General features: G+C 38.0%; 7 protein-coding genes across 9 annotated transcripts; 1 reads left to right on the plus strand and 6 right to left on the minus strand.

Annotated features, from left to right (window-relative positions):
- Positions 1-381: 381 nt before the first annotated feature.
- Positions 382-10,382, plus strand: LOC109125247 (disease resistance protein RPP5). The gene is given in 9 exon segments (XM_087476940.1): positions 382-769; positions 1,516-1,698; positions 6,554-7,625; positions 7,856-8,173; positions 8,259-8,732; positions 8,961-9,144; positions 9,217-9,662; positions 9,664-10,140; positions 10,242-10,382. Coding segments are annotated over 9 exon segments (3,582 nt in total). The 5' UTR covers positions 382-482.
- On the minus strand, positions 5,002-6,342 carry LOC147930577 (uncharacterized). The gene has a single exon (XM_087478637.1). It carries the CDS (start codon positions 6,340-6,342, stop codon positions 5,002-5,004), a length of 1,341 nt encoding a protein of 446 aa, XP_087334763.1.
- LOC147930578 (uncharacterized) lies at positions 8,807-12,137 on the minus strand. The gene is made up of 3 exons (XM_087478423.1): positions 11,948-12,137; positions 10,270-11,657; positions 8,807-10,159 (listed from the first exon to the last, which is right to left on the minus strand). The coding sequence occupies exon 2, from the start codon at positions 11,561-11,563 to the stop codon at positions 10,619-10,621; it is 945 nt and encodes a 314-aa protein (XP_087334549.1). The 5' UTR covers positions 11,564-11,657; positions 11,948-12,137; the 3' UTR covers positions 8,807-10,159; positions 10,270-10,618.
- A 174-nt stretch (positions 12,138-12,311) lies between these two features.
- LOC147930579 (polycomb group protein VERNALIZATION 2-like) lies at positions 12,312-16,192 on the minus strand. Of its 2 annotated transcripts, none has more exons than XM_087478425.1 (15): positions 16,066-16,192; positions 15,261-15,532; positions 15,083-15,138; positions 14,844-14,911; positions 14,690-14,742; positions 14,422-14,475; positions 14,281-14,340; positions 14,154-14,197; positions 13,923-14,053; positions 13,592-13,769; positions 13,447-13,495; positions 13,205-13,288; positions 13,025-13,104; positions 12,757-12,846; positions 12,312-12,663 (listed from the first exon to the last, which is right to left on the minus strand). In XM_087478425.1, the coding sequence occupies exons 2-15, from the start codon at positions 15,384-15,386 to the stop codon at positions 12,456-12,458; spliced, it is 1,281 nt and encodes a 426-aa protein (XP_087334551.1). In that variant the 5' UTR covers positions 15,387-15,532; positions 16,066-16,192; the 3' UTR covers positions 12,312-12,455. The 2 variants fall into 2 exon arrangements, with proteins under 2 accessions (XP_087334551.1, XP_087334550.1); XM_087478424.1 differs by having other exon boundaries at positions 13,025-13,110; positions 16,066-16,168.
- A 366-nt stretch (positions 16,193-16,558) lies between these two features.
- On the minus strand, positions 16,559-17,145 carry LOC104718669 (uncharacterized). Of its 2 annotated transcripts, none has more exons than XM_087478427.1 (2): positions 16,896-17,145; positions 16,559-16,711 (listed from the first exon to the last, which is right to left on the minus strand). In XM_087478427.1, exons 1-2 carry the CDS (start codon positions 17,143-17,145, stop codon positions 16,698-16,700), a joined length of 264 nt encoding a protein of 87 aa, XP_087334553.1. In that variant the 3' UTR covers positions 16,559-16,697. The 2 variants fall into 2 exon arrangements, with proteins under 2 accessions (XP_087334553.1, XP_087334552.1); XM_087478426.1 differs by having other exon boundaries at positions 16,559-16,714.
- On the minus strand, positions 16,832-19,513 carry LOC104718668 (pentatricopeptide repeat-containing protein At4g16835, mitochondrial). Its single transcript, XM_010436456.3, has 2 exons — positions 17,744-19,513; positions 16,832-17,671 (listed from the first exon to the last, which is right to left on the minus strand). Exons 1-2 carry the CDS (start codon positions 19,319-19,321, stop codon positions 17,261-17,263), a joined length of 1,989 nt encoding a protein of 662 aa, XP_010434758.2. The 5' UTR covers positions 19,322-19,513; the 3' UTR covers positions 16,832-17,260.
- Positions 19,514-19,549: 36 nt separating this feature from the next.
- LOC104731895 (RGG repeats nuclear RNA binding protein A-like) lies at positions 19,550-21,855 on the minus strand. Its single transcript, XM_010451407.2, has 7 exons — positions 21,362-21,855; positions 20,900-21,197; positions 20,748-20,813; positions 20,518-20,638; positions 20,226-20,381; positions 20,089-20,139; positions 19,550-20,012 (listed from the first exon to the last, which is right to left on the minus strand). Exons 1-7 carry the CDS (start codon positions 21,531-21,533, stop codon positions 19,818-19,820), a joined length of 1,059 nt encoding a protein of 352 aa, XP_010449709.2. The 5' UTR covers positions 21,534-21,855; the 3' UTR covers positions 19,550-19,817.
- Between the last annotated feature and the right edge of the window lie 6,037 nt (positions 21,856-27,892).

The following is a 27,892-nucleotide window of genomic DNA, read 5'->3' on the forward strand; positions in this document are numbered from 1 at the left end:
CAAAAACAAATTATTGTGTTGGAATGGAACTCATTTAAAAAGCCTTTGTAGTTCTTACAACGACTCCTAGGAACATAAAGAACATTGCGCAACTACGAGGCAATGAAGAAGAACATTACAACGACTCCAAAATGCACAAACGTAATTAGAGGATTTGATTTTTTATTTTAACCACTAGAAAAAAATTATCTTGTATACGTAAGTCTATTTGCGTAGAAAGTATCTTATTTATGTCTTGTAGAATTGATATCTCCAAAGATATCGTTAGATAGAGTAAAAGCATTCGAAGGGAGTTTCTGTATCAGTAATATGGTCTTGTTAGGGAATTTGATTTTTAACCACTAAAAAAAAAATATCTTGTACAGTGAGTCAGTGAAAGTCTTCTATGAAGTTTCTCCTCTCTCTCGCTCTCTCTCTCTCTCTGTCTCTCAATCTAGGTATTGCTGATTTACAAATCTTTGTCTCTTTTCCCTATCATCTCCATGGCGGCTTCTTTTTCTGGCAGCCGGAGATACGACGTTTTCCCAAGCTTCAGTGGGGAAGATGTCCGCAAGACGTTCCTCAGCCATCTCCGTAAGGAACTCGACCGCAAATCAATCATCACATTCATGGATCATGGGATCGAGAGAAGCTGTCAAATCGCTCATGAGCTTTTAAAAGCGATTAGAGAAGCGAGGATCTCAATCGTCATCTTCTCTAAGAACTATGCTTCTTCCACGTGGTGCTTGAATGAATTGGTTGAGATCCACAAGTGTTACAAGGAGTCGGGTCAAATCAGTGGCGTACCCAGGAATTTTTTTCACCCAGGTCAAAACAGAATTAAAAAAAAAAAGAGAAAAAGTACAACTTCAAACAAAACATCATACAAAAGCATTCTAGATCCTTTATATCTGAAATCTTTTCATCACAATCTCATCTATATATAATAATATTGAATACATTTTTTTCGATAAAACAAACTAAACAATCATTCAAAAATTAATCTCCAATCCGATTACATATACTCTTTACAGTCTTTATACCTAAAAAAACATCTCTCAACAATTGCAATATGCAAAATCAAAACCAATTTCAAAAACCTATAAACCAAAAGATAAGCAATATGTTTTCGTGCTTTCACCAACAATGGAACAAAATCTACTAAATTCTTCAAATTAAAAAATATTTCATCATTTGAAACATTATTAACGTAGATATATAAATATTTGCTCAAAAGACAAAAGTTCTCTCTCCTTTTCTTTTTTAATTCTGTTTGGTTTGGCAAGTATTAATAATTAGGTTAAAATATTAGGCTTTGTTTCTTTTTAAAACAAATAAAACAGTTAATATGATAAACTTTGTTTCATTGTGGTCTGGGACTTAGATGTCACAATCAAATTAGGGAGGTCAAATTGCTGAAATATTTTAAATTAAACTCTATTAATCTTAAATTTAAAATTTACAAACCTATACTATAAAGAAAAGTTTAAATTTGACCAGGTCAGCTGACCACCCTTTACTCTACATGGGTCCGCCGTTGGGTCAAATGGTGATTCCAGTTTTCTACGACGTTGATCCTTCGCAAGTTAAAAAATAGACGGGTGAATTTGGCAAGTTCTTTGAAAAGACATGCAAAGACAAAACAGAAGATGTGAAACAAGGATGGAAAAGAGTTCTGTCAGAGATAGCAAGTATAGCTGGAGAGCATCTTCAGAACGGGTAACTTTAATTTTTTTTAAACGGTTTATTATTTTAACTGATTTTGATTTTTGACGGTTTGATTATGTGAAGATGGGAATAGAACGGCTTGCGCTTTATTAGATGTATCATACAGTATATATACAAGCGTGAGAGACCTAGGTATTAGACAAATAAAGGAAAACCTAAGACAATACAATATTTACAAATCCATCCCATAATACTCCCCCTCAAGTTGGCGCATGTAAATCACATATGCCCAACTTACGAGACAGGTACTCGAACGCTGGAGAGCCAAGAGCCTTAGTGAAAATATCTGCAAGCTGTTGAGTGGTATGAAAGTAGACTGTTTTGATCAAGCCATTCTGGATCTCATCGCGGATGTAATGACAATCACGTTCAATGTGTTTGGTACGCTCCTGAAAAACAGGATTCGCAGCAATGTGGAGAGCCGCCTGATTGTCACAATGTAAACGAATGGAGTCGGTCAACGAGACACCAAATTCAGATAGAAGACTGGAAACCCATTTTAGCTCCGAGGTGGTGAAAGACATTGCTCGGTATTCCGCCTCCGCTGATGATTGAGATACCACTCCTTGCTTTTTAGTCTTCCAAGCGATGGGGGAACCACCCAACAAAACAACATATCCTGAGAGGGACCGACGAGATATTGGACAAGTCGAAAAATCAGAGTCACAGTATGCAGAGATATGTAAGTCACCATTAGCAGTAAACAAGATCCCTTGTCCAGGACTGTTCTTGAGATAACGAACAACACGCAATGAAGCCCACCAATGTTTCAGCCTAGGCTGATGTAAAAACTGAGCAAGAACGTGTACAACGTACATAAGCTCTGGCCTTGTAATTGTCAAATATACCAATCTCCCAACCAAACATCGATACCGTTCTGGCGTGTCAAAATACTCCCCTGTATCGTCTTCAAGTTTGTGATTTTGAAGCATAGGTGTACAAACCGGCCTTCCTCCTAATAAACCACACTCGTTAATAATATCTAAGGCATATTTACGCTGAGATAAGTAAATGCCTCGAGAAGACCTTGCAACTTCAATGCCCAAAAAATACTTAAGTGGACCCAAATCTTTCATGTGAAAACAATGGCTCAAATACTACTTAAAATGAACAACTTCGTCTTCATCATTACCCCCAATGAGCAAATCGTCCACATAAACAATCACGTAAAGGCACATTTTTCCCCGATTCAAAGCAAAGAGAGAGTAATTCGAATAAGATTGAACGAAGCCATACCCGAGCAGTGTTTGTGTGAGCTTGGAGAACCAACAGCGCGGAGCCTGTTTCAAACCATACAAAGACTTCTTCAACTTACACACTTTGTTCGGCCCCAATGCTTTGAAACCTGGTGGTAATTTCATGTAGACCTCTTCTTCCAAATCACCATGGAGAAACACATTATGTACATCCATCTGATGCACAACCCAATTTTTGACCGCCGCGACCTTGAGAAACATTCGGACAGTGGTTAATTTAACAACCGGCGCAAAAGTCTCCTGATAATCCTTCCCCTCTTTTTGACGATTACCCATCACTACCAAGCATGCTTTATGTCGTTCAATCGTACCATCCGAATTATATTTGATCTTAAACACAAACCTACAGCCAATAGCGACTTTCCCATCGGGTAGATCAACAATGTCCCATGTGTGGAGTTTCTCCAAAGCATTGACTTCAAACTTTACTGCATCACGCCATACTTGAAGTTTAATAGCCTCATTGTAAGACTCAGGCTCATATCCAGCTGTAATCGCTGCAAGAAAAGCAGCATGGTGTGCAGAAAAACGTTCACAAGTAACGTAGTGAGCAATAGGGTAGGTGACCGTACCTTTGTTCGAAGATGTGTGTGGGGTGGTCGAGTGTGAGGGGTCTTGTTCATGTGTCATAGAGTGACCAGATGTCACCACAAAATCTTTCAATCTCGTCGAGGGCTGTTTTTGTCGATGTCCACGACCCAATTGTTCGTGTGCAACAGGATGGTCTTGTGCAACAACTGGTAAGGTGGGCTGAACCTGCGGTTCCAGTTCGGGAGTTCTACCACACTAAACAATACTCCCCCTGTCTTCTACTATCGCTGGTATCTCTGTGTCGTTAGAGGTGAGATTCATGAAACCATCATCATGGTACACCGCAGGATCGTGTTGCAACACCACGTGGTCACTATCATCGGACTTGAACTGTGCAAATGGAAAAACCGTCTCGTGAAAATGCACATCCCGAGAGGCAAATAACTCGTGCGTGTCCAAGTCGTACATCGTCCACCCTTTTTTCCCATAGGGATAGCCCATAAACACACATTTTCGACTTCGCTCCCCAAATTTATCATTGTCACGAGAGATCTTACGGGCATAACCCAAACAGCCAAAAACTTTCAAACTATCAAACGAGGGAGCCTTGCGATACAAGATTTCATAAGGAGTTTTACCTTCCAGCAATGGTGTAGGTGTCCGGTTGATCAAATGACACGCCGCAAGAACGCATTTTCCCCAAAATTTCACCGGTAAATCAGCTTGAAACATTAACGAGCGAGCGACGTTAAGGATGTGTCTATGCTTGCGTTCCACGCGAGAGTTGTGTTGCGGAGTATAGACACATGAGGTTTGATGCACGATCCCTTCTTGCTCGAAATAACGTCTCATACAAGTGAATTCCGTTCCATTATCAGATCGTACAACACGGACCTTCTTGTCAAACTGCCGAGAAATCATGGTGCAAAATTTTTGTAAACATTCGGACACTTCTCTCTTTTCAAGCAACAAGTAAACCCAAACTGCTCGCGAATGATCATCTACGATAGTAAGAAAATATACTGCTCCTGAGGTAGACGGAGTACGATAGGCTCCCCAAACATCACAATGAATCAAATCAAAAATACTGGCTGCTTTATTATTACTTTCTGAAAAAGAATCCCGAGTTTGTTTTGCTCGATAACAAATATCACATCCTCCGTCTATCACATCGGATTTAGGTAAATCAAAAGCACTAGATAAAAAAAGATAAAACACGTTCAGAAGGATGCCCCAAACGTCGATGCCACAAAGTACGTTGATCACTACTCGTCACTTTGTTTGCTTGACCACCAACGTTGCCTCTGAACTTGTAGACCCCATCACACTCTTCACCCGCACCAATCATCTTCGAAGTACGGTCCTGCAAAACACAAAGTTCTTCAGTAAAAGTGGCTGAACCCTTAGTTGTTTTAAGCAATTTTGCCACAGAAATTAGAGAACACGTCAAGTCTGGAGAGAACAAAACACCATTCAGCCAGACATCTCCACCTAAACACATTCGTCCCTATTTCTCAGCCAATGCACGATCTCCATCATGAAGAAGGATGGAGCAAGGTGGTATAGCTGTAACGTTACTTAATAAATCCAGATTGGAAGTCATATGGTGCGACGCACCGGTATCAATGATAATATCCGTCTTACCAGAAAGTTTCGAAGATGAGTCCCCAGGTTTTGGTTTGGTGAGCAAACCAACCAATACAGTCCACTGTTCATTGCTTAGGTGAGGGAGAGAAGCCCTATCAAATCCTCCTTCCCGCTGTGGTGCCGCAGCCGAGTGTGCAACAGGGTGAACTTGAGCCGAGTTCGCAGAGCTAACGGTGTCGTGTGACGTCTGAGCCATGTTGGCTCTAGCAAAACTCGATCCTCGTCCCCGACCAGTGCTGCCAGCAATACCTCCACCGCGACCAAAACGACCACGACCTCCTCCTCTACTCACACCACCTTGACCATCTCCAAAATTTCTTCCACGTTCACCCCACCACTCTGGGTATCCTTTAATCTGAAAACAATCCCCAATATCATGTCCATATTTTCCACAATGAGTGCAAGTTGTGTCTGTTTCTCGATATTGAAACACCCCAGGCCTCCCTTGGTTTGCAGCTTGAACCGCAAAACCAACAGCTTCAGATCGTTCATCCTTGTCACGTGTAATACTTTGTTGTCGTTCGTCTCTCACCACCCATTGATACACTTGAGACAATTTCAACATTGGCTCCATATTGGTCAAAGTAGAATGAATTCCACCAAATCGCACATCATCTAAACCCATCAAAAACTGATGAGTACGTTCCTCATCTCTATCTTGTTCAAGCTGAGATGCGAGTTCTCCGCATGAACATGATCTCAAAGGCTTATAAACAGCCAATTCATCCCACATCTTCTTAAGCTTCCCAAAGTACATCATCACACTATCTCCTTTTTGCTTGCAGTTGGCCAAGTCTGACTTCAACTCATGCACCCTTGGTCCATTCCCAACCGAGAACTGCAGCTTCAAATCCTCCCACAATATGTGTGCATCATCAACCATCGATATTGTCGTTCTCAACGTTGGCTCTACGGTGTTCATGAGCCACGCCACAATCATTGAATTAACAACCTCCCACTGCTCGATCTCATCCGCCGTTGCTGGTTTCGCCAAGGTTCCATCAATGAAACCCAACTTTCTCTTAGTCTGCAAGGCATTCCGCACATGCTTAGACCAATCTTCATAGTTATCTCCTTTCAATTGTACCGTCGTAATCAAGCTTCCTGGTCCTTCCGATGGATGCAAATACAACGGCGAGGATGTCGGAGTCTCTTGCACCTTCACGATCTCTTTACCCTTTCCTTCATTCGTCGATGTCATAATCTCTCCTTCTTTTTTTCTTTTTTTCTTTTGGATCTAGTCTCGCTCTGATACCATGTGAAGATGGGAATAGAACGGCTTGCACTTTATTAGATATATCATACAGTATATATACAAGCGTGAAAGACCTAGGTATTAGACAAATAAGGAAAACCTAAGACAATATAATATTTACAAATCCATCCCTTAATAGATTATCCTTTAATTTTAGGAGTGACGACGCAAGCATGATTGAAAAAATCGCCAATGATGTCTCAAATAAACTGGTTACAAAATCTAATGATTTTGGCGACTTCGTGGGGATTGAAGCTCATTTAGAGGCATTGAATTCGATGTTGTGCTTGGAATCCGAGGAAGCTAGAATGGTTGGGATTGTCGGAACTTCAGGGATTGGTAAGAGTACCATTGGAAGATTTCTATACAGTCAACTATGTAGCCAGTTCTCCCATTACGCTTTCGGAACTTATAAAAGCACCAAAAAGGACTTAATGGGAATGAAGTTGAGTTGGGAAAAAGAATTTCTCTCCGAAATCTTAGGTCAAAAGGACATAAAGGTCGAGCATTTAGGTGAGGTGAAGCGAAGGTTAAAGCACAAGAAAGTTCTTGTCGTTCTTGATGATGTGGATGATCTAGAGTTACTTAAGACCTTGGTGGGTGAAACTGAATGGTTTGGACCTGGAAGCAGAATAATTGTGATCACTCAAGATAGGCAACTTCTCAAGGCTCATAAGATTGACACTATTTATGAGGTGGAGTTGCCTTCAGAAGCTCTTGCTATTAAGATGTTATGCCGATTTGCTTTTGGACAAGACTATCCACCTTATGATTTTATGGAGCTCGCAATTGAAGTTGCCAAGCTTGCTGGCAACCTTCCTTTGGGTCTCAGTGTATTGGGTTCGTCTTTAAAAGAAAGGGGCAAAGATGAGTGGGTGGAGATGATGCCTAGGCTCCGAAATGATTCAGATGATAAAATTGAGGAAACACTAAGAGTTGGCTACAAAAGGTTAAATAAAAAAGATCGAGAGTTATTTATGTACATTGCATGTTTTTTTAATGGTTTAAGAGTCAATCGCATCAAAGATTTCGTTGAAGATAATGGTGGGCTTAAAAGGTCGACTGACAAGTCCCTCATACGTATTACACCGCAAGGAAATATAGAGATGCACAGTTTGCTAGTGAAGTTGGGTATAGAGATTGATTGTGCAGAGTCCATGGGTAATCCTGGTAAACGTCGATTTCTGGACAATTCTGAGGAAATTCTAGATGTACTTACCGATAAAACTGTAAGTTTTTTCGCAGCTCCTTTTAATGCATCACTTTCTATTAAGGGACTCTTATATTAATTTATTAATATATAGTTCTCTTCGTATATAAACTTATTGAGAAATTTTAGGTATATGTGTTTGTGTAAAATTATCAATAAAACAGTTTAGTTCAGGTGAAGTTAAACTTATTCGTAGAGCTTTTTTTTTATAGGAAATGACATTTTCTCCTCTTTTTATTTTTTTCCCAGGGCACGGATACTATACTCGGAATATTTTTAAGAGCGTCACAAATCAGTATGCCCTTTTTAATTTCAATAGATGAAAACTCGTTCAAAGGCATGCTTAACCTCCAATTTCTAAAAGTTCATGATATTTCCTGGTGGTCATCGAATGAAACCATATTGCATCTACCTAACGGCCTCGTTTTCTTGCCTCGTAAAGTACTCAAATGGCTAGAGTGGGATAATTTTCCATTGAAGTGTTTGCCTTGTAATTTTAAGGCTGAGTATCTGGTTGAACTCACGATGTGTAATAGTAACCTTGAGAAGCTGTGGGAAGGAACCCAGGTACTAGAAACGAATATGTTTTATATAAAAAAAAAAATTGTAAACATGTGTGTAAGTCACTTTTTTTCCCTATTTTTGTTTTCAGCCACTTGGAAGACTCAAGAAGATGAATATGAGCGGTTCCAAATATTTGAAAGAAATTCCAGATCTTCTTTATGCCATAAACCTCGAGGAATTATATCTTTTTGAATGCACTTCTTTGGTGACACTTACTTCCTCGATTCAGAATGCCATTAAACTGAGGAAGTTAGATATGAGGGGTTGCACAAAGCTAGAGAGTTTTCCAAGTCATCTCAACTTGGAATCTCTCGAATACCTCCATCTCTCTGGATGCTCGAGCTTGAGAAAATTCCCTGAAATTATAATGGAAAAGTCAACCTCGTAGCCACATGGAATGACGATTGAAGTAGAAGATTGTTTCTGGAACAAGAATCTCCCTCCACTGGATTATCTCGACTGCCTTATGAGATGTATGCCTTGTGAATTTCGCCCAGAATATCTCGTTCGTCTTATAGTGAGAGGCAACAACATGCTGGAGAAGCTATGGGAAGGCGTCCAGGTACATACATACATTGTTAATGTTATAGCATTTTGCTTATATTCTTGTTTAACCTCTCTTATAACTTAATTAGGTTTAATAAAAATTGTCAATATGGCTTGTGATCCACGGTTTAATTATTCCTACACGTACATACTAATATTTAGTTATAGTTATAAAATTGAAACGATTATATATATCACTGATATTGATTGAAGAATATATACCAATGGAACAAACAAATTTCAGTCGCTTGGAAGTCTCGTGAAGATGGATCTGTCAGAATGTGAAAACCTAACAGAAGTCCCGGATCTTTCAAAGGCCACCAATCTGGAGAGTTTGAAACTCAACAACTGCAAAAGCTTGGTGACGTTACCTTCTACTATTGGCAATCTCCAAAATTTGGAGCATTTGGGTCTCAGTGGATGCAAAAGTTTGGTGACGATTCCTTCCACCATTGGGAATCTCCAAAAATTACGGGGTTTGTATATGGATGGATGCACAGTGCTGGAGGTTCTTCCAACCGATGTCAACTTGTCATCTCTTGGAAGCCTCTGTCTCAATGGTTGCTCAAGTTTGACAAGTTTTCCTCTCATTTCAAGTAGTATCTACACGCTCCATCTAGAAAACACCGCCATTGAAGAAGTTCCCAGCTGCATTGAAAATTTCTCGAGGCTCTTTGAACTAACGATGAGTGGTTGCAAGAGGTTGAAAAATGTCTCCCCAAACATTTTTGGACTGAGACGTCTTAAGAAGCTCGACTTTACCGACTGTGGAGGTGTCGTCACGGCACTGCGTGATGCCATTGTGATGGGAACATTGGAAGATCACTTTTCTTGTATAACAACTGATGACGAATATTGTAAGTTCTTGAATTGCTTCAAACTTGATGAAGATGCGCGAGAACTCATCCTACGATCATACTTCAAGCCTACGGTCTTACTAGGTGGACAGACAAGTACCTAAGTATTTCACGCATCGAGCTTATGGAGATTCCCTATCTGTCACTTTACCTCATAGCTCTCTCTCTCAAGAATACTTGCGATTCAAGGCTTGCATCGTGGTTAACTTTCGAACCGCGGTCGAGGGTCGGGATTCATGTTTGGTGGTAAACGCTTTCTTCAATGGCATAAAGTATTGGCAATTATTTTTCAAAGAGGCAGACCTACACTGGGGTAACACGGATCATCTGTTTGTTTGTTCCTTCAAGTTCCAGCCTATGGATCTTCCATCTAAATTGGTTTTCAACGATGTGGAGTTTAAGTTTTCTTGCTCCTGTAGTATAAAAGAGTGCGGTGTACGACTCTTAAATGTCTATCCATCTCCAGATGGTGCTGCTACAAGCTCTGAAACAGAGGAGTACAACCAACAGTCTAGAGGAAGAGGTGAAGTTGTAGTAGGGACTAGGAGAAGCAAGAAGCGGACGCGGGTAAGCCTTTTTGCCATAACTAGAACAAAGTATTTTAAATTCCAGGATCAAAATAACCACAGACTGCTTAACAGAATCGATCCTTTGAATTTATTATGCAGATGACATCTGAAGAATATATCAACTTACCCTGTGGCCAAATTGTAGCGGACACTGGATTGGACGCTCTAAATCTGGAGCTTTCGTTAGGGCAGGGAGACGCATCATCAGTTTATTCCCATCATGTATATCCCGGAACCTGATTCAGAATCAGATGCATGTTTCGAGCTAGATATTTGACAGCTATGCATGTTTCAAACTTGATATTTGGCAGCTTTTTTTCTATTTTACCATGCATCTATCGATTTTTTTAGTTCAAAACATTGAATTTTCTCTCTCTTTAAAGCAACGAATAAATCATAATTTTGGGTAAACAAAAATGTATATCACAATTTCACAAGAGAATTATCAACAACAAAAAAGTGTTGGGACTAAACTTTTAAATAGCAAGACCTGCGTCATCAGCAACATTTGCATCGCTGATACCATTGCGATTCCTACACTCACAGTAAAAAACAGTGATTACGACATAACTCAACACCACCTCAGCACCATACATACAAACCAGCTTCCACCCGTCCCACCCACCGGCCACAACCACCGACCTCCACCACGACCCTGAGCTCGAGTCCATATCTAGCTCCTTTGCCAACTTCTCCATCCCATGACCAATGAAACTCGACAGAAACACAAATACACCCGCCAAAGCCAACCCTGTTATCCTCCTCCCTTTCATCAGAGCGGTTCCTTCCTTAATCGCATCAAAACCGTATCTTTCTTCCAATACAGAAACGACAATGCCAAGCCCTGTTATAGCCATTATGTATACCTCAACAACGAGACAAAATATCGTGATGAGATAACGCAATGTGGGTGTGTAACCGAAGAGAGCTGATAGAAACATGGGAACGGGTGAGTAGAGGAAGAGCAGACCATAGACGATGACGGAAGTTGCTGTTAGTCTCATCCAAGAGGACTTCACTGAAGCAAATGACGACTTCAGAGATGGGTTTAGGCCTTGGTGTGAGAAGAAAGTAGATGTGATGACAGTTATGGAGGCGATACAGGAGAGGATAAAGGATGGGACGAAGTACCGAGACTTGAGATGTAAAAGCGAGACAGCGTCTTCTCTAGACTCTTGCCAGATCTGTCTAGCTTCAAACCGAGTGTGCACTACGTTAGCTAAGGCCTCTAGACGAAAGACATGGTTTTTAAGGCGAAAGGAGGTAAGAGTTAAGGAGAGGTGTAAAGCTGCTAAAGGGATCGCTATGAGGGCAAATATTGGTAACAAGATGTGTTTGTTTCTGAAGAGTATCATGAATGAATCAACGAGTGTTGTGGTGATCCGTGTGGTGGAAGAACCAGGTCGCTTTACCTCAATCATGATTTCAAAAGGCACATAGGAACCTTGCTTAAGCTTCAATAGCTGTTGGTCGATGCTTATGCTTCTAGAGAATTAATGTCAGCTTGTATGTGACCTGTGGTTAATAGTGAAAGCACAAAACTTTTTTAGCCGACTCAGAGAATCCAATCCATAAAGAAAACACAGACAAGACAATGCGTATTGTTGCAAAGCTTTAAACTTTATCACGAAATCAAACAATTCGAGAATCAACTAAACGCAATGAATCCAGAACTAGGTTCCTATTACCTAAAAACATCCCGTAAAAAACCGTAAATTCCGGATTCCCGATCTACCGCTAAATCCCAGTTCTAGGCAATTAATTGTAATTACTTGACTCCGATCTAGATTGAAACGGAGACAAACCTGAAGGATTCGAGAACACCGATCGGTGGCGTAAGAGCCAAATCGAAGAAGCTTGCTTTGTGTTGTGAGGGATACATTGACAAAGAACAAGTCAAAATTGGGGTTTTAAAATCTTAACCACTCTGTTTTTTTTTTTTTTTTTTGACGATACTTAACCACTCTGTTTTTTGTTATAAAACTCGCAACTCTTATCTTTTGATTCGTTTTCAATTTATTCTGATCCCAATATTTTGTCTATTTTCCTATTTTTATGCTATTTTACTTCATAGTTTTTACTAATTAGGGTAGATTTTCTCAAGTCAACAATAGTAAAAATTTAAGCAACCTTTTCATATTTTTCAGTTTTTAATTTTTAGAAAAGAAAAAAAAAAATTAGGCAGAATACACTGAAAAATGTAAATCAGTTGAATACATCTTTGTTTGCTCCTAAATATTTTTAAAATAAAAGAAGAACAAGTTACAATCCGATAAATCGGTATCATCTAAATCGACGATCTTCCTATTTGATTTAATTGTCTCTGGTGTTATTGTCATTGTTGTCAACATCCATACCGTCAGTGTTCTTGTTGCTTATGTCATTGGGATGATCCACACTTGTATTGTTGTTGGTGTCTGAGCTATTACGGCAATTCTCGAGGATGGTACTGCAGTTGTTGATGGTGGCTGAGTCGACAAGTCCATGGTTCCATAGTTTGATCAAAAACAATTTCCAGCACCTGGAATTATTATTATTTTCAGAAACGAAGCAAAACTGATAGTGTATAATGTGTATGTAGCTGGTGTATTTATATACAATGTCTGGAGGTTACCAGAAGAGAGATGAGTAACTGTGCAACTCCTTCTCGTAAAATCTTGAAAATGCTTCGCATGCCCATGAGATATGACCATCTGCTATAACCCTGCAACATTAATCATTATATGATTTTAGCATCATAATGTTCCATAACCAAAATCATTACAAAGGTATATGTAATGTAACACATAAGGTCTTTTCGTTTCAATGTCCGTAGAGACAGACAATAAACTTTGAGCCTTCTGAGTGTGTGTGTCTTTTCAAAGTGTAAGAAATGTAGTTACCTTTGCTTTCTTACAAATGTGTTCCAAAGATGCATGAATTGCTTTTCATCTTTATTCACATCCACAAAATCATCAAGCATCTGCAGCTTTTTTAAGTTTCAAAAGCCATTAGCAAGTTTTATCGAAATATACCATTTTCCTGTTTCTATTTATTGAACGCAGAAAGAAATCATGGTATACCTGGCGATCTTCGAAATCTGCAGTAAAGTCATCGACTTCATCCTCGCTATCCCGATCAGACATTACTTGTTCAAGCATCATTGGCTTTGTCACAGAAACATGCAGTTTTTGGTTAGTGGCAATAAATAGAGACAACATAGACATAGTATTTTTCACGTCGGGACCAAGTATGCTTTGATAGGATATCATAGCGGGCAATATAACGAAAATGCTTAAGAAGTAGGTGCAAGAACTTGAATCACCTGCACTCTGTGAGAATGATAGAATTGGCGTTTCTGAAGAAGCAGGTGGCTGGAAGAAAATTTCTCGGTTAATATGGCAGTACAGTAAACGTTATAGGAAGAACAATTCATAACAACAGGAATGGCAATTTGGATGAGAACAAACCTTCTAGCCTCTGATCGCTCAGCAGATAACTTTTTTGTCTTAGTAGCATGGATCACAGCTTCGCTTGTTAATACAACTTTTGCATCAGCGCCCAGAGAAGAATGAGCTATGGCAGGCGGAGTGTTTCTAGTCATCTCAAACAGTCCAGTTGCCTGGGGATATCCTAGACCACGGTTTCCTGTAGCATGCCATTCATTTTGTACATCAGTAATGGTAGAATTACCCTCGCAAGAAGAAGGACAAAAACTGAACAATCAAGCCATTGTATCTTCTCCTGATAATATGAAGTTCAAAGCCACAAGGAATACTACAGAAGAAGATGTGATTTTACCATCATTCAGTAGGGCAACTCCATTTTCTGTGCCATTAGCTAAACTGGGTGAATCCAGTGGTAAAAATTGAACTTTAAGTCGTCTTGTGTTATTTTTGCCACCTCTTTGTCTACGCTTACGAGGTTTCGAGCTGCAAAAACATTATGGTTGGATTTATAGAGAAGTACTGACAAGAAAAGCAAGGAGTTACTGCTATTAAGGTATTTTTATCAAGGGGTTCTGAGATTTACCAGAGAGAGAAGGGCTCAAACTTATCGTCATCACTTCCTTCTTCCTGGTACAAAGAAGGATGGAATATAAACTAAACTTTTCACCACCAAGAGGATTTCCCAAGTTACCAAGTTTAAAGTAACTGACCTCAAATATGAAGGAATCAAGTTTTACAGAAACATCAACTGTCTGGTATTCTTCAGAAAGCTACAACAGGAAAGACCGCTTTTAACATTAAAAAAAAAAAAAGACATAGCAAAACAAGAAATTCCATAAAACCACATATACCTTGAACTCAAATTCAAATAAATCATGAGACGAATTCAAATGAAATTGAAGCCCCTGCATAGACACAAGACAATGGATTGTAAGCTCCATCTGGAACATGTTTTCTCAGACAAAGACACACTCAGCAGTTCAAGAGTGAGAAGAAAAAACTAAAAACACAATATGCAACCGCACACTGCAAGTATACATCATGAAACGGTAGTAGCATTTCACAGTGTTAGATATAAAAGGCCTCGGAAGAAAAACCTCAGTTGTAATAGTTGCCCACCTTGAAGCTACCACATAGCATAAAACAAAATGGACAAGAACAATCTTCCCTAACTGCATGACAATACAAAAAAAAAAATAGTTAATAAAGAATCATCTAGAGAGAAACATAGAAATTGACATTGAATATTGTCGAAGAACAGAAAAAAACTAACCTTCAGTTTTCTGTAAAGTGTTATTACAATCCTTATAGTTGAAAACTACCATCCCAGTAGATCTTGACCTAACCAAACACACAATTTTGAAAAAATGTAAGTGTATAGCATGAACAAAGAGAAAACCATTCATTATGTCAATATCTACTCAACAGAGATAAATAGGCCATCAGCTTCCATATCAGAAGTTAGATATATAACATATCACAGTAGCAACTACATTCAAGACGAACTCATACTTTCTTTTGCGCTTCGCTCCAATTTTGTAGTTCAAACATCTTGGAAGAAACGATGGCTGCAACAACAAACAACAAGTTCAAATAACATTACGAGACAAAAGAAGCACACACTCGCCATGAGTCAGTCAGGCCATCATAGCAAAACCAAACCGAAGAAGAACCGAAGGGCAAAGCATACATTGCATAGAGAGCGAAGGTGAAAGATGTTGTATAGTCGAACAGGTTTACAATATATCAATAGATTCTCATCAGTTGAAATCACTTCCTCCGGTGAGGACTTAGCGCGACAATTTTGCCTACACATTCTTGTTTTCAATTACAATCAACGATGTCCAGAGCTGATTTATGAGGTTAGTGCAAACTCTGAGGCCTTCGCGGAATTAGAATTTTCTATGTCATAGCAATCAACTTGATGCAACAATTAGATCCGGCTTTATCTGAGTAAAATATCTGCAATAGAACCAGAGAAATTAGGATTATCAATGTGATCTAAGAAGAAAATCGAAAACGCAGATATTATGCTTCTAGAGAATGTCCTGTATGAGGCATGTGTAGTAAAGAAAGCACAAGACTTTTTTAGTAACTCAGAGAGTCCATTCAAGACACATACAAGAGTAGGCGTATTAATAAAACCAAGCTAGAATCATACTTATCTGGAATAATTAGAGTTCTCTCAGGACCAGATGTGAAAGAATGACACTTTAAGCAATGATTCTAAAAACAGAAACTTTGTTCAAACAACAAGTTCAGAGATCAAATTGTGTGATCTTTTTGGCGTAAATGTGTATTGAAGAAATCTTAAAATCCAGAACTAAGCTCCGTTTCCTAAAACAATCAGTCTATATGATGAAAAAAAGAAGGTAAAATTTCGATTCTCGATCTACAGCAAAAAATTTCAAACTCTATACAATCTTAACGAAAAGAATTAGGTTTTCACAATTGTTATTACTTGACTCCGATCTAAATTGAGATTTGAGACAAACCTGAAAGCTGCGAAAACACCGATTGGCCGTGTAAGAAGAAGAGCTAGCCAAATTCGTAGAAGCTTGATTGGGAGAGAATTTCACTGCGAGTACATGTAAAAACAAAACTTTGGGTTTTAAAGTCTGTTTCTAATTCTGGGCCTGTGGCCCATTTTTTAACCGTAGTTGAACTAAATTAATCCACTAATATTTCTATAATTGGTTTTTTTTACTTCTACCAATGGCAGTACAGTGACTATTTTAGAGGGTTTAAAACCATATTCATCGAGGATCTCTTGGGTTTAATTGCCACATGAGAGTTTTTGATTTCATTGTCTAACTCTAGTTGAGTTGGTGCATTAAGTTGAAATTGATCTTTGTTTTCGACCAACAGAATGATTGATTAAATTGAGTTGTGTGATGTTGAAATCGTCATTACAAATTAAACATTGTACATATAAATCAAAAGTCAAAACAAAAAAATGGACTATATGAGATATATTAGTCATGTTTGTGTGTAAAGAAGAAAAAAAAATGCAAGAGTTACGTATGGTTTGCGACACAAATTCACCGGCAGTAAAAAAAGTTGTTTCGTTTCCCAAAACTGAAATTGAGTTCCCATGGAGACAAGACAAGCATGTTGCTTCTTGAACTCAACTCCTTGAACCTGCTGACAAATTCCAAATCCAGTGGTATTAATGAACAAATTGAAACCATAATTGAACACAAGATTCTAACACTACAGAGACATCCCAATCCTTTTATCCATATGGGTCTTTCTGAAATTAACAAATTAAGTTTCACAGATCAATTATAGATTCATAAGAGTCTGAATCAATTTCTCGGTTTACCTGAATGAGAGGAGAGCCAGAGGATTACGACACAGAGAAGAAGAATGAGAGGAATGAGATGGATGACGTTTTCTGCAGATCTGAATCTTGAATTCTCTCTCTTCCCCGCTTCAGAATTCGGGTCGTACCTAGGCAGAAGCAGCTCCACATCATCATCTTCCACAGCTGTAACACTCTGAGATCGAGGCGGAGACGGGGTCTTCGTCGGAAACTGATCCGAAACTCTTGAACCACTCGTCGATCTACGCATCTCTCTCTCTCCTTAACGCAACTTGTCAAGTCAAAGGTCGAAACTTTTTTCACACAATGACGCATTTAAATACAGTCAGGTTTGACCAATGGGGAGAGTCAAAGGTCTTCTCTTTTCACCAGTAATCGCCACAAGAGCAAGACCCATCTTTGAAATGGTGAAACCTTGTGGTGTCTCTCACCATGATCTCTCGTTTCTCTATCTCCGATATAAATTTGATTGCTTTATGACAATCACCACAGATTCTCAAGTTCTTGAACACTTGTATCTGTGAACCTTGAGGGAGTTTTATGCAACCAAATGCAACAGCTAACTTCTCACTATGCCATAACAATAGCTTCTCCTTTTGCTCTTCTTCTACATTGTGTAAAGCAAATTCTAGCTCCGGTTTGTATCCAGCTAGTTTCATCTTCCTTTCCAACTCCTTCAGTTTCTTGTGTATTAAGTCTAGTTCCGGGTGAATCCGATCACTTGATCTGAAATGGTGAACCTTGTTTTGAATCTCTATCCAACTGTATCCGGGTACCTGAAACAGTCAAGTGAATACATTTAGAGTCTTGTAACTCGAATAAAGAATCGAACTTTTCACTCGCTCTACCTTCACAACATTGCTCTCTTTCATTCTTTTGCGAACCCTTGCAACATCATCCCAACGATTCTTTGATGCGTAGATATTCGCGAGCTGCACATACCCGGCTGCATTTCTCGGGTCTAGCTCAAGCAGCTTCTCAGCTGCAAATTCAGCCAATTCCGAGTTCTTGTGCACTCTACAAGCACCTAAGAGCGTCCCAAAGACTGCAGCATGCGGTCTAAACGGCATTGATCTTATCAGTTTCATTGCCTCCTCCAGCTTCCCAGCCCGACCCAAAAGATCAACCATACACGTGTAGTGATCAGGCCGCGGTTCTACCCTGTAATCTCTCACCATCGAATCAAAATACGCGATCCCAATATCCACTAGTCCTGCATGGTTACATGCCAGTAAAACCGCAACAAACGTTATCCAATCCGGCCTGATCTCGTTATCTCTCATCTCATTGAACAAACACAGAGCCTTTTCCGCATTACCATGCTGAGCGTATCCAGAAATCATTGCATTCCACGCCACAACATCTATCTTCTTCATCGCCTCAAAGAGTTTCCAAGCATCACCAAGCTCTCCACATTTGCAGTACATACTAATCAGAGACGTCAATGCAGTTACGTCATTACACAATGTAGATTTACACACTATCTGATGGATTTGCCTCCCTAACTGTAACGCTGATAACTCGCTGCATCCGAGCAATGCACTGCTTAGTCCAGACGAGTTAGGCTTAAATCCATCCTTAAGCATAGCTCTGAAAAGCTTCAGTCCATCTTCTGGCCGAGAATTTTCAACATAACCAGAGATCATAGCATTGCAAGTTACAAGATTTTTCTTCACTGTCATGTCTTTGAACACTGCCTCAGCTAATTCAACCTTCTTGGCTTTCATGTACCCTGTGATCATAGCCGTCCACGCCACAACGCCTCTAAATGGAGCCGCTCTGAACAAATGTGATGCCTTTTCCAAATCTCCGCATTCGATATATCCAGAGATCATGGCATTCCAAGAAACCTCGTTCTTCTCCGTCATGGAGTAGAACAATTCCCGCGCTTTCTCCATTTCACCTCTTCGTGCGTACCCTGTGATCATCGTGTTCCATGAAGCCGTGTCCTTGAATGGCATCCTATCGAAGAAGCTCTGGGCCTTCTCGAAGTTTCCGTTACGAACGTGGCAAGACAACATGATGTTGTAAGAGAAAGTATCCGGTTGAGGGATTTCGTCGAACAGTTGGTGTGCTTCTATCATTCTGCTTGGATCTTTGGAAACCCCAACGAGCAGAGAATTCCAGGTAACGGTGTTCTTAGCTCTCATCCCGTGAAACACTTTGAGAGCTCCATCTATATCTCCTGAACGTACACATCTGGTTATAATCTTGTTCAACTGAAAAATCTGGTCTTCGTCAAAACGTTTAGTCGTCGTTTGAAGCGTCAAGTAATCGGAGCGAACCAGAGATGGCTCTGGCGATGAACAAGAGGAATACAAACATGATGATCCCACCAAAATTGTATTTGGGTTTCCAACTGAACGCGAAAAGAATCGAAATTTACAGCGTTTCAATGGCTGATGAGTGTTGAAGCGAGGAAGCATTTTTCATGGTTTATGACAGAACACAAGAAAGTATTCAAATCCGACAAAACCTTTGGTATATGTAGTAGCAACCATTACGAGAATCTGAGTTTTCTCAAGCAATCGATGCGACAATCTTGTTAATAATATATACAACTTTGTATCTTATAACTACAACGTCAGAAAATTACTGATTTCTTGACATCTAAGAACACGATCAGATATGAGAGGGAAGGTGCCAAAGTTAAAGACTCAAAACCCATAACATTTAAGTATGTCTTGTCTCAAAACATGTTTCATAAGTAAGAAAACAACTAAAAAGACTAAAATGGTGAAAACAAAAGAGTGTAGTTTTCAAAAGTAAACAAAAACCATCAGGCGTAAGTTTGCATAAAATCTAAAAACTGACGACACCTAAACATTTACACCTGATAACGAGAGACCCGGTAAACAGTACACCCTCGCACAATATCCTTTAAGGATGCTGCACGAGTTTCGACGTTTTCGTGGATAGATGTTACTTGCCCCCAAGAGATGGGAACTGAGCAGTATCTTCAATGGCTGGCGCAGCTTCATTACGATTACCAACATGCTCTTCATTAGACACACCTCCACGGCCACGACCACGACCACCACGTCCACGGCCACCACGACCTCCTCGGTAGTAGTTCTCACCCTCAGCTGGCTTCAGAAACTCATTGATGCTCACAGCCTGCAAATCAGAAAACGCATCAATAAGCAAACTTATTGACTTCTACAGAATGTTAGATTCAGACAATGATTTAAACCTTCTTAGCCTTCTCTTCTTTGTCATCTTTGCGTTTGTCCTTATCAGAACCCTGGGAAGGTAGATCATAGTAAGATTCCGAAACAGCTAATCAAGTTTACAGGCGACAATAACGGAATGATAGAGGATATGTCTTACCAACTTGATGAAGATTTCATGATTAGACTTCTTGTTTGACAGTTGTTGCATTGACTCAAATACTTTAGTATCAACCTTCCTCTCAGAGGTGGTCAATGATTGAAGTGCCTTTTTCTTCTCCTCGAGTATTTTTTCATACTCATCAAGAGTCATTTCCTGTAGAAACACAAGTCAATAAGCAATCAGTGAGATTTTAGAAACTTATACAATGGAAACTAGAGTTTTATATCACGAAACCAGTTTGGAAAATAGTAAAGAGGAGCCTAGCATTTTTATTCCATTCTCTGTTTACCTTATCCTCAGGCTCTTTCTCCTCGACTTCAGCAGTGTTCTCCTTGTTAGCATCAGCATCAACAGCTGGCGTCTCCCCAACAGCCTTCTCAGTGTCAACACCAGCTACTGCTTCAGTCTCACTTAAAGATCAAGAGAAGCTTCGTTTAGTCCAAATCCCCATTCACAAGTCACATAAATACATACATTTTTAACAAATGCAATAAGTAATAACCATAAACAAATACTTACGCAGCTAACTCTTCCCCTGGAGTTCCCCAATTCCCACGACCAGATCCGTCACGCTTGAAATCACCCCTATGCAAAAGATAAACTCCAACTAATGAGATTGATGATACAGTCATTTCAATAGCAGATTATGCAACAAACAGAATAAGACTGACCCTCTGCCAGTTCCACTACGACGCTCATATGTCCTTCGAGGACGTTCACCTTCACCACCTTCATTGTTGAATCCGCCACGCCGACCACCACCCCCTTCACCACGGAAAGAACCACGAGGAGCACCCCCACCACCACCCGCACGCCTCTCATAAGAAGACTTAGAAACGTCTCCTTCCTCAGAGGGTTTAGAGTATCCTCCTGAATATCCATTGTTACCATCATCACGGTTGTAACCACCACGACCACGGCTAAATCCTCCACGGCCTCCACGCGGAACATCACTCCTTGCCTCTCTCACTAATCAACACAACATCAAAAACTAATCAGATAACCAATCCCAATCACTCAAACAACAATACCCAACTCCATGAATAATCAACAGAACCCAAACAACAATAAAGATCGGATTTTTATTAATTAAAGTATTGATTATTTTTTATATGAGAAGAAAGAAACATCACCGGCTTGAGCAGGAGGGAGTGGCTTAGAGGGAAGCTTAGGAGTTGACTTAGCAGGCAAGCCCGAAACAGGTCCAAATTTCTTGGACTTGTCAGTTTTCTCTATGGACATGGCGAGCTGGCTCGGATCCTCAACATCATCACCCAACAAATCAAAAGGGTTCAAAGTTGCCATATCTTTTGAGTGATCTAAAACCCTAATTTTCTTCCACACACATCGACTGAGTCACTACTAGTGATTACAGGAAGCCATGGATAAAATAGATCTAAAAAGAGTAAACGTCAGAATGAAGAAGACGAAATGGGGAAAAGAATAGAGGAACTTGTTTGGGTTGGTGAGATAGAAAGATATGAAGATAAATGAAAATAAAAAATGTGGGGAAATATATGTATATATTTTCTTGCTTTTAGTGTGAGTAAAAATTTGGAGTGCTAAAAAAGGCGGTGGTGGATAAGAACATCTCCAACTATAAAACACCATAACACCAAATTTTGACATTAATGGTCCGAATGTTAACGGCGTATTTGATTGTATAGAACAAAAAGAATTGATAGTATAGTACGATTCAACTGTATTTCATACCGGAGAAATATATTTGCAAGACAAGTCCATTTTTCCATAATAAGCAGTTTAAAATAATGTTTGATTGATGAAAAAAATTGTAGTGCGGATACATATTTTAATATATTAAGAATATTAGTTTAGGTAAAACTTAAAAATTTAATTGAACAAATAATTATAATGTATCATTTATGAACTTTAAATATGAAATTTTATTTAATTTAAAATTTAATTATATATATATTGTTAAATAAATTAACAAGTTCAATCATAAAAAAATATTACAAAATAAAAAGAATTATTATGGAATATATTTTTTAAATCCAGTTGTTGATATATTAAATTTTTAAAAAAAAAATTGATATATTATTAGAATAACTGGATTTATTAATGGTTATACATGCATACTACTAAAATTACTTATATATATTATATTTTGAAATTTCTTTTTAAAGGTAAGATGGAAAATGAATTTTTGTTTTTTAAAGCATTATAAAATTACTTGAACAAGAGAAAGAAGAAAGAAAAGGTATGTAGTGTTGTAAACTATATAAATGTTTGGAGGCAACAAGATGTTTATTATGAGAAGAATCAAAGGAGGAGATCTAGAGAGATGAATATAAAAAATTTAGAGAGAAGATAGAAAGATAGATAAACTTCTCATCTTTTTTCTTCTTTTGAACATAACTCTTAGAGGGAGGTATTGGTTTAGGATTTAGAAAGAGTTTTAATGACTTTGTGTTTTTAAAAATCTTGCTGATTTTTAAAATCATAGAAAATTAGAAAGTAAAAATGAAGGATTCTATAAGAGATTGTTTAGGAAGTTATTTTAAATCTTGCTGATTTGTGTTTCCTAATCTTGTAAAATATTTCATAAAATCTTTCAAAATCTTTCAAAATCTTTCTATTTGATGAAAGAGTTTTCATGACTTTTGTTATGAAGGAAATGTTATAAAATCCTAAACCAATAACACAAAATTTGAATTCATTAACAATCCATGATTCTTTTGTTTTAATTGAATAACATAAAACTTTTAATGACTTTATAAGACTCTTAATCCAATAACACTAGATTTATCAAGATTTTAGATAACTTTTTACAAATCCACAACCAATAATACCAAATTTTTAAAGAATTTTAAAAAGTCTTGATTGAATAACAACATATTTTACATAACTTTTAAAATCATTCAAATTCTTTCTAAATCCTAAACCAATAACCCCCCCTTATTTATAGAGGGAGGAGACAAAGAGAGGTTGAGAACAAGTGGTGAACAAGTGTTCCAAGTGTTATTGCATAAAGAGGGACACATGTTGTGATGGATATACACATATTTTACAATACTCTCCCTTGAGTATCCATCACTAGTGATGAGTTACACACTGCCTCATTAAAAACCTCATAATGGAAAAACCCAGTGGGATAAAAACCATGACAAAGGAAAAAGAGTACAGTAGTGTAAACTCCCCCTCGAAAAAACTTCACAGATCTTGTAGATGCCGCATTCCAATATTATGAATATGCTTTCTGAATGTGCTAGTCGGAAGCGTCCTTGAGTGTGGGAGAAAAATCCTAGAGGTATATGCTTTATTCTGTCGCTCTTGATGTAACCTTCTTTGATTTGAGTGACACAAGCAGCATTGTCTTCAAATAATGTTGTTGGCTCTTTACTGGTGACTATTCCACTCGATTATTGTATGTGGTTAGTCATTGATCTGAGTCATACACATTCCCTCGATGCTTCATGAAGAGCAATTATTTCTGCATGATTTGAGGAAGAGGCGACCAAAGTCTGTTTCTGTGAGCGCCATGAGATTGCAGTTCCTCCAATTGTGAAAACATATCCAGTTTGGGATTGGGATTTATGTGGATCTAATAAATATCCTGCATCTGCAAAACCAACTAGACCAACCGAAGAGTTTCTAGGATAGAATAATCCCAAGTCAATCGTACCTTGAAGATAACAAATATTTTATCCCATTCCAATGTCTGCGAGTAGGGGATGAGTTGTATCTTGCAAGTAAATTCGTAGCAAATGCAATATCCGGTCTAATGCAATTTGCAAGATACATGAGTCCACCGATAGCACTTATATAAGGTACTTCGGGACCAAGTATTTTCTCGTTGTTTTCACAAGGTCTGAATGGATCACTATCGACATTCAGAGATCTATTGACCATTGGAGTACTCACGCTTTGTCCATACTAAAACGCTTTAAAATCTTTTTCGTATAATTTGATTGATGCACAACTATTTCATCTTGGAAATGTTCTATTTGGAGCCCAAGACAAAATTTAGTCTTTCCAAGATCTTTCATTTCAAACTCCTCTTTCATATGAGTTCTTGCATCATCAATCTCCTTTTAAGTTTCATTTATATTCAGATCATCAACATATACAGCAATGATCACAAATCCCGATGGAGATTTTTTTTTAAAGATGCATGGGCATATTTCATTATTAACATACCTTTTCTTCAATAGGTATTCGCTTAAGCGATTATACCACATGCACCCAGGTTGTTTTAATCCGTAAAGTGATCGATGTAATTTGATCGCACAAATTTCATTAGACTTAAAGCCTAATGCCTCAGGAATCTTAAAATCCTTCTGGGATTTTTATGTATATATCATTATCCAATGATCTATATAAATATGCTGTCACTACATCCATAAAGTACATTTCTAAATTCTTAGAAGCCGTTAGGCTCATTAAGTACCTGAATGTAATTGCATACATGACTGGAGAATATGTTTCTTCATAATCAACTCCAGATCTTTGAGAAAAACCTTGTGCAACAAGTCAGGTTTTATATTGTGTGATTTCATCTTTCTCATTTCTTTTTCGCACAAATACCCACTTGCAACCAACATGTTTTACATCTTTAGATGCAGTGACACAAGGTCCAAAGACATTTCTTTTATTGAGGGAGAGCAACTCAAGTTGCATAGCCTTTTTCCATTTCTCCTAATCAGGCCTATGTTGGCATTCTGATACGGACCTTGGATCTGGATCATCTTTTTCATGATCGATCTCTTTAGATACAAAAAAAGAGAATATTCCATGATCATCATCGATTTCATCTCTATACCATAATATTCCATTTTGGGCATAGTTAATAGAAATCTCATATTTTCTGTATCATCCTGAGGACTTTTCTCTTTACTTGGTTCTTCTTGAACTTCTTGAACCTTTTCATCTCCCATTTTCTTTTTCTTTCGGGGATTTTTATCTTTAGAGCCCATTGGTCTCCCCCTTTTCAATTGAACCTTAGGTTCATTAGCTTTGCTTCCATCAAGTTCCTCTCTAGGAATTTCAACTCTTGATGGTGCATTTACAGCGGGGATATATGACTTTGTCACCCTTTTGTATCTATGAAAGCATCTGGTAATTGATTTGCCAAATTTTGTAAATGTACAATTTTCTGAACTTCCAGCTCACGTTGATTTGTAGGGGGATCAAGATATATCAAAGATGGTGTATACCATGTAATATCTTTTGGTACTTGTTTAATTCCTCCCCCTAACGATGGAAATTCATCTTCATTAAAATGGCAATTGGCAAAACGCGCCATAAACATATCACCAGTTTGCGGTTCAAGATTTCGAATTATACTCAGTGATGCATAACCGACATATATGTCCAATCTCCTTTGTGGCCCCATTTTTGTTCTTTGTGGTGGGGCTATAGGAACATAAACTGCACATCCAAAAATACGGAGATAGGATATGTTTGGCTCTTGACCAGATGCTAATTGTAAAGGGGAATAGTTATTATATGCCCTTGGTCGTATTTGGACCAATGCCGCAGCATGCAATATAGCATGACTGCATGACCCCATATAGAAATTGGGAGCTTTGTTCTCAATATTAACGGTCTAGCAATGAGTTGTAGCCGGTTAATTAAAGATTCAGCCATGCCATTTTATGTATGAACATGAGGAACCAGATGCTCAACATCGATTCCTATTGACATACAATAGTCACTGAAAGCTTGTGAAGTGAATTCACCAGCGTTATCAAGTCTGACTTTCTTTATGGCATAATCAGGAAATTGAGCTTTCAACCTGATTATTTGGGCAATGAATTTTGCGAAGACCGTGTTTCGTGTTGTCAATAGACACACATTTGACCACCTACTAGATGCGTCAATCATTACCATAAAATAACGAAACGGTCCGCATGAAGGGTGGATAGGTCCACATATATCACCATGTATTCTCTCTAAGAACAATCGTGATTCATTCCCAATTTTGGCTGACAATGGCCGAATTATGAGTTTTCCTTGGGAACATGCATCAAATGAAAACTCATCAGATCTAAAAATCTTTTGGTTCTTTAATGGATGGCCATTATAATTTTGCACAATCTTTTGCATCATGACTGAACCAGGATGTCCAAGTCTTTCATGCCATATCTTAAATGTACTAGTAAACTTAGGGTTTATTGTAACATAAGATGCAAAATTATTTATTTTTGTGCAATACAATCCAGAGGATAATATTGGCAATTCTTCCAATATATGTTTCTCCTCAGATGTTATGCAAAGGTATTCAATGCCATTCTTATTCAGAGTCTCTATATGATATCCATTTCTTCGGATATCTCTGAAACAGATCAAGTTTCTTTGAGACTTAGAACAATATAATGCATCAATTTCAAATTTTGTCCCCCTTAGCATTAAAAATTTGGCTTTTCCAGAGCATATAATAATCTTTGCATTACTACATATAGTGCTCACGCTTCTAGCAGAGTCTTCTATTTTGAGAGAGGAGAAATATTTTTTCTCTTTAATTATTGAGTGTGTTGTAGCACTGTCTGCTAAACAAATATCTTCGTCCTCAATCTCAAAATTTGACATTTTCTCAAATGGATGACGGATTGAGAGTCACTCGTGCTGATAACGTGTTGTAAACTATATAAATGTTTGGAGGCAACAAGATGTTTATTATGAGAAGAATCAAAGGAGGAGATCTAGAGAGATGAGTATATAAACTTTAGAGAGAAGATAGAGAGAAAAACTAGAGAGATAGATAAACTTCTCATCTTTTTCTTCTCTTATACATAACTCTTATTTATAGAGGGAGGAGACAAAGAGAGGTTGTGAACAAGTGGTGAATAAGTGTTCCAAGTGTTATTGCATGAAGACGGACACATGTTGTGATGGATACACACATATTTTACAACACGTAGAACTTTTTTGCATTAAAATATGTATTAGTTATTTAGCTTTTTTATTTAAAATAAATTAAATATTAAAAAATATTATGTATGTGCGTTATTTACAAAAGAACGCATGGTAATAGATAGTTAGAGGTAGAAGTGCGGCCCATGACTTAATCTTCAACCTAAAAAAAAATATTTTAGAAAAATACAAAATGTTCGATATTTTGGTGATTGGTGTATAATACAACTTTTACAAAAACGTGTTTTGAAATCCACAATTTTGATGTCTCCATTCAAGGTCTAAGAGTCTGAATGGTGATTGCGTATTTTATTGTGCGGGACAAGTAATTTACTAGTGTGGTACGGTTCAACTGCGATTCATGCGGGAGAAATATATTTGCAGGACAAGTGCATGTAATAAAAAATAAACGGTCCAGAATAAAACTTGATTGGTGAAAAAAATAATTGTGGTTTATACAAAATATATTTAATATAAGTAAACAAGATTTGTATGAAACCAATTAATTCTCTTTACTAAAATCTCTTATAGCTCAATTTTCAAAGATAGAGTTACTCGAATATTGTTAAATAATTGTATTTTTATCAAAGCCTTATATATTTATGTGAAAAAATGAACATCTATATACATGACTTCTTGTATTAGAAGAAGACAAATAATTTTGGTTTATGAATGTTTGTGTTAGGTTCAAACTTATATTAAAACCTTTTTCTATTAAAAATATATAAAAAAGCTCAATTTTGGTTTGTGGAAATTTCTATTTAGGGAAATTGATATGAAAAAAAATT

The sequence above is a fragment of the Camelina sativa genome, chromosome 12 (assembly GCF_030686135.1).
Source record: "Camelina sativa cultivar CO46 ecotype springtype chromosome 12, ASM3068613v1".
In the NCBI taxonomy this organism is placed as follows: Eukaryota; Viridiplantae; Streptophyta; class Magnoliopsida; order Brassicales; family Brassicaceae; genus Camelina; species Camelina sativa.

Bases quoted from the DNA above. Each gene is read 5' to 3' on its own strand.
- LOC147930577 (XM_087478637.1), bottom strand. From the start codon at position 6,342: ATGACATCGACGAATGAAGGAAAGGGTAAAGAGATCGTGAAGGTGCAA.
- LOC147930579 (XM_087478424.1), bottom strand. From the start codon at position 15,386: ATGTGTAGGCAAAATTGTCGCGCTAAGTCCTCACCGGAGGAAGTGATT. The intron at 14,912-15,082 runs GTATGAGTTCGT...GTGTTTGGTTAG, and splicing joins GGAGCGAAGCGCAAAAGAAA to GTCAAGATCTACTGGGATGG. The intron at 12,664-12,756 runs GTAACCTCCAGA...TAATAATTCCAG, and splicing joins AGTTACTCATCTCTCTTCTG to GTGCTGGAAATTGTTTTTGA.
- LOC147930578 (XM_087478423.1), bottom strand. From the start codon at position 11,563: ATGATTGAGGTAAAGCGACCTGGTTCTTCCACCACACGGATCACCACA.
- LOC104718668 (XM_010436456.3), bottom strand. From the start codon at position 19,321: ATGCTTCCTCGCTTCAACACTCATCAGCCATTGAAACGCTGTAAATTT. The intron at 17,672-17,743 runs GTAGAGCGAGTG...TGACTGTTTCAG, and splicing joins AAGAGAGCAATGTTGTGAAG to GTACCCGGATACAGTTGGAT.
- LOC104718669 (XM_087478426.1), bottom strand. From the start codon at position 17,145: ATGCGTAGATCGACGAGTGGTTCAAGAGTTTCGGATCAGTTTCCGACG.
- LOC104731895 (XM_010451407.2), bottom strand. From the start codon at position 21,533: ATGGCAACTTTGAACCCTTTTGATTTGTTGGGTGATGATGTTGAGGAT. The intron at 20,814-20,899 runs GTCAGTCTTATT...TCTTTTGCATAG, and splicing joins CGTAGTGGAACTGGCAGAGG to GGGTGATTTCAAGCGTGACG. The intron at 20,382-20,517 runs GTAAACAGAGAA...GTGTTTCTACAG, and splicing joins AGAAAGAGCCTGAGGATAAG to GAAATGACTCTTGATGAGTA.